The sequence below is a fragment of the Erpetoichthys calabaricus genome, chromosome 3, assembly GCF_900747795.2.
Source record: "Erpetoichthys calabaricus chromosome 3, fErpCal1.3, whole genome shotgun sequence".
NCBI lineage: Eukaryota > Metazoa > Chordata > Cladistia > Polypteriformes > Polypteridae > Erpetoichthys > Erpetoichthys calabaricus.
The window spans coordinates 168,828,276-168,840,341 of record NC_041396.2 but is presented as its reverse complement, the minus strand read 5'-3'; the positions used below and the strand labels follow the sequence as shown (position 1 = coordinate 168,840,341).

General features: G+C 40.5%; 1 protein-coding gene across 1 annotated transcript in view; it reads right to left on the bottom strand.

Moving 5' to 3' along the window:
- Positions 1–12,066, bottom strand: part of cfap61 (cilia and flagella associated protein 61) — a 208,715-nt gene that overhangs the window by 68,079 nt on the left and 128,570 nt on the right. Inside the window, exon 18 of the mRNA XM_051925561.1 lies at positions 9,341–9,509. Coding sequence (XP_051781521.1) covers positions 9,341–9,509 — 169 coding nt within the window. The remainder of the gene's footprint in view (positions 1–9,340; positions 9,510–12,066) is intronic.

Below are 12,066 nucleotides of genomic sequence, written 5' to 3'. Positions count from 1 at the left end.
CACGCTTCCCCGTCCCCCTTCTATTTCTATTTCTATTTTTCAGGACGGAACTGTGGACCGGATGAAGTCGACACCCTATCTGGCAGAACAGCCCTTGTGGGACAGGACAGCTGGAGGAGGGGCAGTATGGCAGATGGCTGGGGCCCTTAGCCGGCCAGGACGCCCTGACCATGGAAAGACTGGGGGAGAGAATATTTTCAGGACCATTTCTCCCCTGGACCAACAGAGGTTGCAGCTCCCCTGGCTTCCAGCGGGGCCATGAGTTATGAGCATGGCAGCTCAACCCTGTTGTGGTCACCGCCAGGGGGTGCCTGGACATTTGCATGGCCCTATTTGACAGTACCCGGAAGTGCTGCTGGTAGATGCTCATTGGAGCCAGTCACCACCACTCAATGGCAAGAGTCGGGAGGAGGAAGGATAACGCCTGTGTGGAGCACTGGCTGAGACAAGGGACTACGTTGGTGCATTATGTACTGTGTTGTGCTGTGGAGAGCAGACTGACTGTAAATAAAACTGTGTGTTGTGTGCTAAACCTGTGTCCTGCCTGTCTGTGTCGGGGTTAGGGCGGCTGCACACGCCCGGGCATCACTATATATACATATACATATATACATTATATAAAAAAATTTTGGGTCGAGATGTGATCATCTCGGAGAGACATTCTGAAAGTCCCGCGAGACTTCTTGCACATCACGACCTACTTACAAACAATTTCTCGGAGACACTTTAACGTCCCACGAGACAAGGAAGTGAGACAAAAGGACTCACAGCTGCTGTACAGGTTTTTAAATGATTGACGCACAGCGCAACATGCAGATCACACAGCTCTGTAGCAGCTAGCAATAAGCCAGAAGCTGACCCGTCTTTAGCGTTCAGCCCCCCACGCCCCCACCTCCTTCACAACGCAAGCAGCAGAGACGCGTAGTTGTTGGCGTGAAGCGCACCCCCGGGGGTGGGAGGGGGTTGTGGGGTGGGCGAGTGAAGCGAGTAGGGGGCACAGCCCCCTAGTGTGTATATATATATATTCACATTAGGGGCTTTGCCTCTGGCGCTGACGTCCGAGGTTCGATTCCCGAGAGGGAGTGCAGTAGAGTGTGTACGCCTGATGAGCCCAGAATTAGGGCGAAACACGTGTCGTGTACTCTTTGCATTATTTGACAGTAAACTATTTCAACCATTCTATGATCTGCTTCTCACAACTGAGGGCACCGTGTCGGATGTTAGCAGACTTGCTGGCCAACCACAAGCGTAACCTGGTAGGTAACCACCCATACAATCAGATTGTGACACAGACTACGAATGCCGTGAATGTAATTACCCCGATCTACATGCTGTCAAATAAATGAACCACACGCCGTGGCGCAATGTTAGGGGCTTCGCCTCTGGCGCTGACGTCGCGGGGAGTTAATGAGGTGATGGGAGTGAGTTGCACCTGCACGTGTGGGTGCGGTCGTTCTTGTTTGCCTCATTGGCTTCCTGTGGTGTGTAATTAAGGCGCTGCACCCACGGAGGCACCCGTAGGGGTGTGTGTATATATAGACGGAGGTATACAAGAGGAGGGGGAAATATAAATCGGAGAGAGAAATCGTGGAGGAGGAAAAGTAAGGAGAAAGGTTGATGGAGAGAGAAAAATGGATGTGGTGAAAGGTCGGAAAACAGCAGTCAGGTGGTGACGATTCAGACACCTGGAAGATGGAGACGCCATGAGCTGGGGCCCTGCGAAGGAGCGTTATGCTGATGCGCTCTAGGGGCTGGTTCGCCCCACTGAATGTATGAGTGAGTGGGGTGAGCAGGAGAGGTGCCCTCCCGAAGGATCTGAGGAGTGACTGCGGGTGCGCAAAGGATCGAGGGAGGAGAGTTGACCTTGGCGGTCTGGCAGTGACATCCTGATAGGGGGCCAAGACGAAGGTTAACTGAAGGAGCTCGTGGTTGTTGGTTCTCCATGGAGCAGAAGGTGCAATGGGAGGAGGGCTGGAGAGTAAGGAGAGACTGCATTTTAATTACTGCATATATTAACCTTGTGTTTTATGGATTTATTTATTGTTGGTTTTTATCCTCACTGGACCTTTATTTATGGAACTTTGGACACTACACTTTTGCACTTTGATATGATTTTAATAAAAGCACGTGTTCACTTTTGGAAATATCCCCTGGCTTCATGTGAGATTTGTCCCCATTTGTCAGCTCAATTCGGTGACATTACTGACGGTGTTGGGTTCAGGGCTCCCATAAGGTCATTGGGAGCCAGAAGAGAACACGCATCGTCACATATATATCTATCTATTATAAAAAAAATCTTTGGGAGGGAGGCTAGAGAGACGAGACATGATCTTCTCGGAAGACAATTTGAAGTCCCACGAGAGACACTTTAACTTGCTCCCAGCTCTTAAAACAATAACAAGCAACAAGCAAAACACGCAGCTCGCCAGCAGCAGAAAGCCAGCAGCGTTCAGCCACCCTAAGATGATCCGAAGGCATCTTCTTACCGTGTGTTCAGCCGCCCCCCCCTTCGCAATGCGAACAGCGTTATACGTCCTGCGAGAAAGAGATGTAACTACTCCCAGGGCCGGAAATAAAGGACAAGAATTGTTTTAACAAAACTTTTAAAGTAAAAGTGAAAACAATTCCCATGAAAATAACAATCTCTATAAATTGTATATCTGGTAAACCAAACCCGGGGGTGGGGTTATATATACACACACACATACACACACATATTCATATTACATTACACCAGTCTGATTGTTGACTATTTCCTGTATTTTCATTTCTATTTCATTTTTGTATATGTTCTAGGAGAACATGCAAACTCCCACCAGATAATACTGCACTGTTCTACTCTGTGGGTATAATTATAATTATAAAAACATTAAGAAGATACACAATTACAGTAATGACAGTTAACATTGTACATTGATACCTTAATTATATATACTGTACTGTTCTCAAGATGTATTTTATTTTAAAGCTGTGCAGTTCTACATTAAAGCCTGCAAAGGTGAAAGCATATAAGCCAGGAACCAACCAAGTAGCTGATTCATGTTTCTGAGAAATGTTTTTAAAAATGAATAGCAAGCATAGAATGCATTAGAGAAGTGTTCTTAAAAATGGAATGAAGGATACATTTAAAAATAAAACAAAATATAAATAAAACAATATGTAAATAAAACAGCAAAACAAATGTACTATAAATGTGCATTAATATATCGTTAGACAAATGCATGTATATCCATTTTACAACTCTACAGAAATTCAGTAAAAATATTCAAATAAATCCAGACTGGAATTCCCACTATCAGTTGGTCAATGAAATTAGTCAGGCAGCATAGGATGGTGGTCTGTAGGATGACGTTGGAGATCAAGAAGAAGAGGAGGAAGAGAGGGAGGGCACAGCAAAGGATCAAATGGTGGAAGTTGAAAAAGGAAGACTGCAAGGTTGAGTTTAGGGAGGAGGTAAGACAGGCACTGGGTGGCAGTGAAGAGCTGCCAGAGAGCTGGGCAACTGCAGCAGAAGTAGTAAGAGTGACAGCAAGAAGGGTGCTTGGCATGACATCTGGTCAGAGTAAGAAGCAAAAGGAAACCTGGTGGTGGAATGGAGGAGTACAGGAGAGTATACAGAGGAAGAGGATGGCGAAGAAGAAGTGGGATAGTCAGGGAGATGCAGAAAGTAGACAAGAGTACAAGGAGATAAGGCACAAGGTGAAGAGAGAGGTGGTGAAGGCTAAAGAAAAGGAGTATGAAGAGTTGTATGAGAGGCTGGACACTAAGGAGGGAGAAAAAGACCTGTAACCGATTGGCTGGACAGAGGGACTAAGCTGGGAAAGATGTGCAGCAGGTTAGGGTGATAAAGGATAAAGATGGAAATGTACTTACAAGTGAGGAGGGTGTGTTGAGTAGATGGAAAGAGTACTTTGAATGAAGAGAATGAGAAAGACAGAGAAGGTTGGATGATGTGGAGATAGTGAATCAGGAAGTGCAATGGATTGCCAAAGAGAAAGTAAGGACAACTATGAAAAGGATGAAGAATGGAAAAGCCATTGGTCCAGATATACCTATGGAAGCATGGAGGTGTTTAGGAGAGATGGCAGTGGAGTTTTTAACCAGATTGTTTAATGGAATCTTGGAAAGTGAGATGATGCCCGAGGACTGGAGAAGAAGTGTACTGGTAATGATTTTTAAGAATAAGGGGGATGTGCAGAGCTGTAGAAAATATACAGGGATAAAATTGATGAGCCACAGCAAGAAGTTATGGGAACGAGTAGTGGAAGCTAGGTTAAGAAGGGAGGTGATGATTAGTGAGCAGCAGTATAGTTTCATGTCAGGAAAGAGTACCAGAGATGCAATGTTTGCTCTGAGGGTGTTGATGGAGAAGTATAGAGAAGTATAGAGAAGCCCAGAAGGAATTGCATTGTGTCTTTGTGGACCTGGAGAAAACATATGACAAGGTGCCTCGAGAGGAGTTGTGGTATTGTATGAGGAAGTCAGGAGTGGCAGAGAAGTATGTAAGAGTGGTACAGGATATGTACGAGGGAAGTGTGACAGTGGTGAAAACTGCAGTAGGAGTGACAGATGCATTCAACGTGGAGGTGGAATTACATCAGGGATCGGCTCTGAGCCCTTTCATATTTGCAATTGTGATGGACAGGAGTCCCCGTAGACTATGATGTTTGCTGATGACATTGTGATCTGTAGCAAGAGTCGGGAGCAGGTTGAGGAGACCCTGGGGAGGTGGAGATATGCGCTAGAGAGGACAGGAATGAAGGTCAGTAGGAACAAGACAGAATACATGTGTGTAAATGAGAGGGAGGGCAGAGAAATGGTGAGGATGCAGGGAGTAGAGTTAGTGAAGGTGGATGAGTTTATTTATTTATTTTTTTTTATTTTATTAATTTTATTGTAATCATTCCATACAAATAGATCAATTTATAACCAAACAAATTAAAGACAAATCAAACCCCACCCCTGAGAAGGAGAGCTTAGCTAAAGGAGAATTGCTTAGGGCTTTTTAATAAGACAATAATAAGCAAAGGAAAGGGAGAAACAAATATATATGTAAATTAGAGATGAAGAAGGGAATTAAATGCGGTAATAGTTATTTCTCTTATTCTAAAATAATATTGATCAGATCCTGCCAGGTTTTGAAAAAATTTTGCACAGATCCTCTAACTGAGAATTTGATTTTTTTCCAATTTCAAATAATATAAAACATCGGTTTCCCACTGACTTATCAGAGGAGAGTTAGGATTCTTCCAATTTAACAGAATAAGTCTGCGTGCCAAAATTGTAGTGAATGCAATCACCGTTTGCTTGTCCTTTTCCACTTCAAGTCTGTCTGGAAGAACACCGAACACAGCTGTTAGTGGGTTAGGAGGGATTGTGACCCCAAGGCTGTCTGAAAGGCACTTAAAAATTTTTGTCCAAAATGATGTTAATTTGGTTAATTTGGTGCAGACCCAGAACATGTGACCCAGTGAGGCAGGAGCTTGGTTGCAGCGTTCGCAGGTTGGATCTTGCCCTGGAAACATTTTGGACAGTTTTAAGCGAGACAGATGGGCTCGATATATAATTTTTAGTTGAATAATTCTATGCTTTGCGCATATGCTCTAGAGAGGACAGGAATGAAGGTCAGTAGGAACAAGACAGAATACATGTGTGTAAATGAGAGGGAGGGCAGAGAAATGGTGAGGATGCAGGGAGTAGAGTTAGTGAAGGTGGATGAGTTTAAATACTTGGGATCAACAATTCAGAGTAACGGGGATTGTGGAAGAGAGGTGATAAAAAGAGTGCAGGCAGGATGGAATGGCTGGAGAAGAGTGTCAGGAGTAATTTGTGACAGATGGGTATCAGCAAGAGTGAAAGGGAAGGTCTACAGGACAGTAGTGAGACCAACTATGTTATATGGGTTGGAGAATGTGGCACTAACTAGAAAGAAGGAGACATAGCTGGAGGTGGTAGAGTTACATAGTTTGCATTGGGTGTGATGAGGATGGACAGGATTAGAAATGAGTACATTCGAGGGTCAGCTCAAGTTGGACGGTTGGGAGACAAAGTCAGAGAGGCGAGATTGCGTTGGTTTGGACATGTGTAGAGGAGAGATGCTGAGTATATTGGGAAAAGGATGTTAACGATAGAGCTGCCAGGCAAGAGGAAAAGAGGAAGGCCTAAGAGGAAGTTTATGGATGTGCTGAGAGAGGACATGCAGGTGGTAGGTGTAACAGAAAAATTCAGTGGTAGTCCCCTTTTAAGCATTCTGTTTTATTCTAGTAACACAAATATTGTTTCCAGGGTTGGTGTCTTATAATTGCAGAATTTTATTGCTCAGGGCTACAGCCTAGTCCTCTAGCTTTTTAGTCTGTTTATCATAGTTACCTACACTGAGTTCTAACAGTTCATATTTAATTTTTTTACCAGTTGTGCTGGTTAGCACCAAGTTGCTGAACAGAGACCCACGTGGCTGCAAGCTGTTCTGCTATGAAATGGTTAATGCTGTTAAATATCACATCTATATTTGATACACTAACATATCCCTGTTACGGTTTATTGACCACTTTACTAGCATGGTTAAGAACAATGTCTTCAAAACACACCTACTGACCACGCACAGCGAAGAGAGTTCATTGAATGGATTTTAGAACAACAACAAGTGAATGCCGATTTTTGAACAAAATTATCTTCAGCGATGAGGCTCATTTTCATCTTGATGGCTTCGTTAATCGTAAAAATTGTTGCATTTGGGGTTCAGAAAATCCACAAGTGATTGATGAGAAACAAATGCATCCATGTGTCACTGTTTAGTGCAGATTCTGGGCTGGAGACATCATCGGACCATTCTTCTTCGAAAATGCGGCTGGTCAGGCAATAACAGTTAATGGTGCTCGCTATCGCGACATGATAATCCAGCTTTTTGTGCCTAAATTGCAAGATATGGATGTGGACGACATGTGGTTTCAACAACACAGTGCCACATGCCATACAGCCCTAGAAACAATTCAATTACTGCATGAGTCATTTCCTGGTCGTGTAATTTCCCATTTTGGTGATCAGAATTGGCCGCCCAGATCATGCGAATTAACGCCGTTGGACTTTTTTCTTTGGGGTTTTTTGAAGTCTAAGGTTTATGCCATCAAGCCCACGACCACCCATGCCTTGAAGGAGGAAATTGAGCGCTGTATCAACGAAATTCAGACACATTTATGCAAAACGGTCATGGAAAATTTCGCCAAAAGAGTTCATATGAGCCAGCAAAGCCGTGGAGGACATTTACCCGATATGCTATTCCATTCATAACCCTATATTGTATACTTTATGAATCAATTAAAAATTTACAATTGTTTTGGGCATGTACCAAATTAACATCATTCTGGACAAAAAATTTTAAATGCCTTTCAGACAGCCTTGGTATCATAATCCCTCCTAATCCATTAACAGCTGTGTTTGGTGTACTCCCAGATGGGTTTAAAGTAGAGAAGGACAAACAAACTGTAATTGCCTTTACTTCACTATTAGCATGAAGACTTATCTTGCTCAACTGGAAGAATCCTAACCCACCTCTTTTAAGTCAGTGGGTAACTGATGTTATATACTATTTGAAATTGGGAAAAAAAAACTGTTCGAAACTTTTTTAAAACCTAGCAGGACCTAATCAATAATATTTTAGAATAAGCATTTATATTAAAGACTCCTTTCTCACTTTACTACTCTTAATAGTTTTAATTTGGCTGTTGGCTATCCTCTCTTTCTCATGGGTGGGGGTTGATTTGAATTTAGGTTTGTTAAGTTTGACTTTAAGAAAAGAAGTCTTTTTCCTTCTCTGTCCTACTCCTCTTCTTCCAAGCAAATGTTGTCCTCTGCCTCCCAAGTCCAACTCCCTAAGGTGTGATGGACTGATTCCTTTTATCTAGGACCTGTGAGTACTTCTGGTGTTAGGGCATGGGCAGCAGTAACCACTTCTGGGTCATGCGGAAGTCTTACAAAGTAAGATTCACAAATCTTTGCAGCACCCCCCTGGCAGCACAGGAGACCCAAACATTCATATATTTTATTTTAATTTTTTTAAATAAAAATAAAGAAATAAAGAAATTATATATACTTGTAGAAATACCAAATTACAGAATATGTTGGGGTCAAATGAGAGAAAAGCAAAAACATTTGTATTTGGCTAATATTGACTAAAAAAACTTGATAATGATACAGTCAAGAGAAATAAATTATTTTATCCTACATACACTATGGGTAAGCATGAAAGTAACCACTAGGTTAATATTAGTTGAAGAGGAATAAACATTTTTTTCCACATGTCACATTTCATTGTTAGCTTATTTAGCAGATATTATGTGATTTTACTTGAGCATGACCACATCCTTATACACTTCTAAGGACATTTAGTAATTATTATGAGGATCCTTTAATTTCCTGAATACTCATTTGACTGGTAATTTGCCAATTTAGCCAAATTTTCCTTTTTTGTTTGTTATTTATGTTTTTGCATGATTAGCAATGTGATCTTTTTCCTCTATCCTATCTTCAGTTGACTTGCTGTCTTTAAGCCCTTCAGCAGTTCTGCTTGTTTCATTGAATTAACCGATATACAAAATTGTCAGCTTTCATTTCCTCAAACTCAGTGGAGTCTTCGAAGTTTAACAATGGCTTTAAAGTATATTTATTCAAAGAATGTTAAAGGTCAAACCATTTTGTGTCATTAGAGAAAACATTTAGCACAATATTAATGCACTGTTCCTAAATAAAGTTAAATATCTGCGGTGGGTTGGCACCCTGCCCGGGATTGGCTCCTGCCTTGTGCCCTGTGTTGGCTGGGATTGGCTCCAGCAGACCCCCGTGACCCTGTGTTCGGATTCAGCGGGTTGGAAAATGGATGGATGGATGGATATATTAGGTATATAAGCTAGTTTCCATCCCCCATTTTCTAATACCTGTGATATCTAGCAAGGAGGTGGGCAAGGCAAGCATCACCCCTTTACTGTACCACTTCATCTTAGGGTATGCTCGTGCCCTACATATGCACATTGGGCCAAGTTAAAATGACCAATTAAACCAGCATAATGATCTTTTGTGATGAAGGAAAAAACTGTGTGGACACTAGGACATTGGGTAAATACATCATAAGTGAAAATGAATGTATTGTCATAGCCAAGTAGTAAACAACAGGTGTTTTTTTCAAATACTACAATGCTTTATATAAATGATACAAAACACTACACACTATTGTATTATTGTTTAAACCATGCCTAGATATACAAAATTAGAATAAATAATGTCTTTTTATAATTTTTAAGACTTGTAGAGTCAGGGGTCTTTATGATAGTATTACTTTATAACTTACTTGGTACTGTTCTCCAGTGCAAAGTATGAGGTGATCATAGGGAACCTTCCTGCCTTCGGACAGCACCACATGTTTGGCAGCCCTATCTATCCGCTTCATCTTTCCTATCACCACGTTAACCCAGGACTGCGGTGACAGCAAGGCATAGTCCTTATCATTGTAGCAGTGGCTGTAGGCAAAGAATAAACAGCTATAAGTGACAGTTTAACAATTGAATACAGGGGCTAATTAGACATCTGGGGAGTCGCTGGTGGTCCTGTGGTGTTTCAATTGTGCCGTCATGCTGTGAGCTCACTCAAGTATACTATAGGAGATTATCCACAGTAGATAACCCAGGAAAGAATCAGTGACCCACAGCTATAAGGCCCCCTTTATATATTAGATAGTATGGCTGGCAGAAAGTTAAAGGGAAAAAATAATTTCCAAAAAAAAAAAAAATATCTATAAAATAAGATATCAACTAAATGCTTTAATTAGCTTGTAAATGCTGTTTCCTATTTTAATGACTTTCTGAAGGAAAGAAAGGCTTAAAAAGATTTAAACCTTTCTGTAACACCAGAATGTTTATCATATAATAAAGGTCAACTGTCTTTCTTAACATCTACAAAAAGGCAGATAAAATTCTTTTGAAGCTTAGGAATTGCTTTGTATGAAACCTTCCTTCCTTCATCACTAGAGATGTGGCAATAAATAATTTGCCATCATTAGATCAACAAGCTGAAGTAGTAGCTGTTTTTCTTTAAGCAACTCTGAACTATAAAAAATTTCCACTACTAAATCCTCTTAACCCTGTTGTTGCTTTGTAACATAGGGAAAAATTGGCATGAAGTACAAGAAGAATTGTTAGGAAAAATGTTTATTTAGACCTTATGTATCCAAAGAAAGACAATTTGCAGGAGAATAGAGACAGCTGGTCCTTTGTTTAGTGCTTAAAGATTCTCTTCCATTTTAAAGAGCATTTTGAAAGACATCCATATCCTGATCTGTACATTTTAGTGGTTGCCAATGTCATAAATTACCATGGGTTAAATATCTTACTATCAGCACCTGCAAGAATGCATAGGCAAAACCTTTGGAAGCTGGGGCACTGCTTAGAACATCTTCGTTTTCTTTATAATACATGCCATTGAAGAAAATGTCAATTTAATTTGAAACCAATTGCCATTACTTATTTCAAAGACCATAAAACCATAGAAAAAAATCACAAAGACAAAAATATGTAGGGTTTAAAACAACAGTTTCCAAAAGGCATGCATTTAATATACAAATCCATCTTTTACTTTCACATTTAAAAAGAATCAATTCATTACCTCTAAATGCTCATAGAAAGGCAGTAGTGGAAAAGGTGATTAAAAATCTACTTTAGCTTTCCTTTAATACAACAATGCTGATTACAACAATTTATTTACTGAAAATGTACACGTAACTGACATAATGTAGTCATATTAGTTTTCAAATAACAGAAATGTTATTCTACATAGGTTCAAAGGTCTGGAGCCAAAGTAGATTTAATTGAACCTGTCTGGGGCCTATGGTTATAGTATCTAGATATGTAAGCTCTAGAAGTGAACTACTTAAAGTGGCTAGAATCATACACCCCCTCTTGGACTAGAGAGTGGCCACGGGCATGCAGACATAGTTTGAATGAATATACTCTGGGATGAAAGTGCCTAAAGAGTTGCAGAGTGGTACAGAAGGCACACACCATACCTAGATACCCATAGCGTGATGCACTGGCTATTAGTCCTGCAAGCTTGCTTAAAACTGACACCTCTGAACTATAAAAAATTTCCAAACTAAATCCTTTTAACCATGTTGTTGGTTTGTGACATAGGGAATAAAACTGAAAACAAATTGTTAAGAAAAATATTTTTTTATACTTTATGTATCCAAAGAAAGACAATTTGCAGGAGAATAGATACAACTGGTCATTTCTTTAGTGCTTAAAGATTCTTTTCCATTTTAAGAGCATTTTTAAAGACATCCCTACCCAGGTCCTGTTATCCACATGTCAGTTATCCAATCATATGCTTAAAAAAGCAAAACACTATTTCTTGCTAATAGATACTGTACATCAGTAAAAATCAGCACACATAATTTTTGTATTAGAGATCTGCATTTCCCCCTTATTCATTGGTCCAAAGTCTTGTCTTCAATTCAAAAGCCTAATTGCATGTGACTCCTGTTTACTGTATAATATGTGCCGAGTTTTCCTAAAGTACCTATTTAACTGAATGCTTGTGTTTTCCACATTTTGAGCATATGAATAGGTAAATGACAAGTGGATTATAATAGACAGATGTCTAGATCCTGTAGGCAAGCTAAATGTAAATGGAAAAAAAGACAAGCTGCATGTATCCTGGGGCATTTTTAGAGACTGTTTATCTGAATATCAGAATGCAGTTAAGTCTGCAAAAACTAAATACCAGTCTAAATGTGTCTCTAACAACTGTCACAGGCTACAGATTTTATTTAATATTACAAACTCTGTTATCAATCCCTGTGATACAGTTTGCCCTGTAACATTGCCTGCCGTTAGTGAAAAATTTTTACAATTCTTTGTAAATAAGATTAGCGTTATTAGGTCATCGGTCATACTGCCTGCTCAGGTTCCATCTCTTCCCAGAGTTTGTTCTGCTGTCTTTGACCACTTTGAGCCTGTATCACAGCCTCTGTTATCTGTTTTGATGCAATGCCTGAATTCTACTATTTGCCCCCTGGACAAT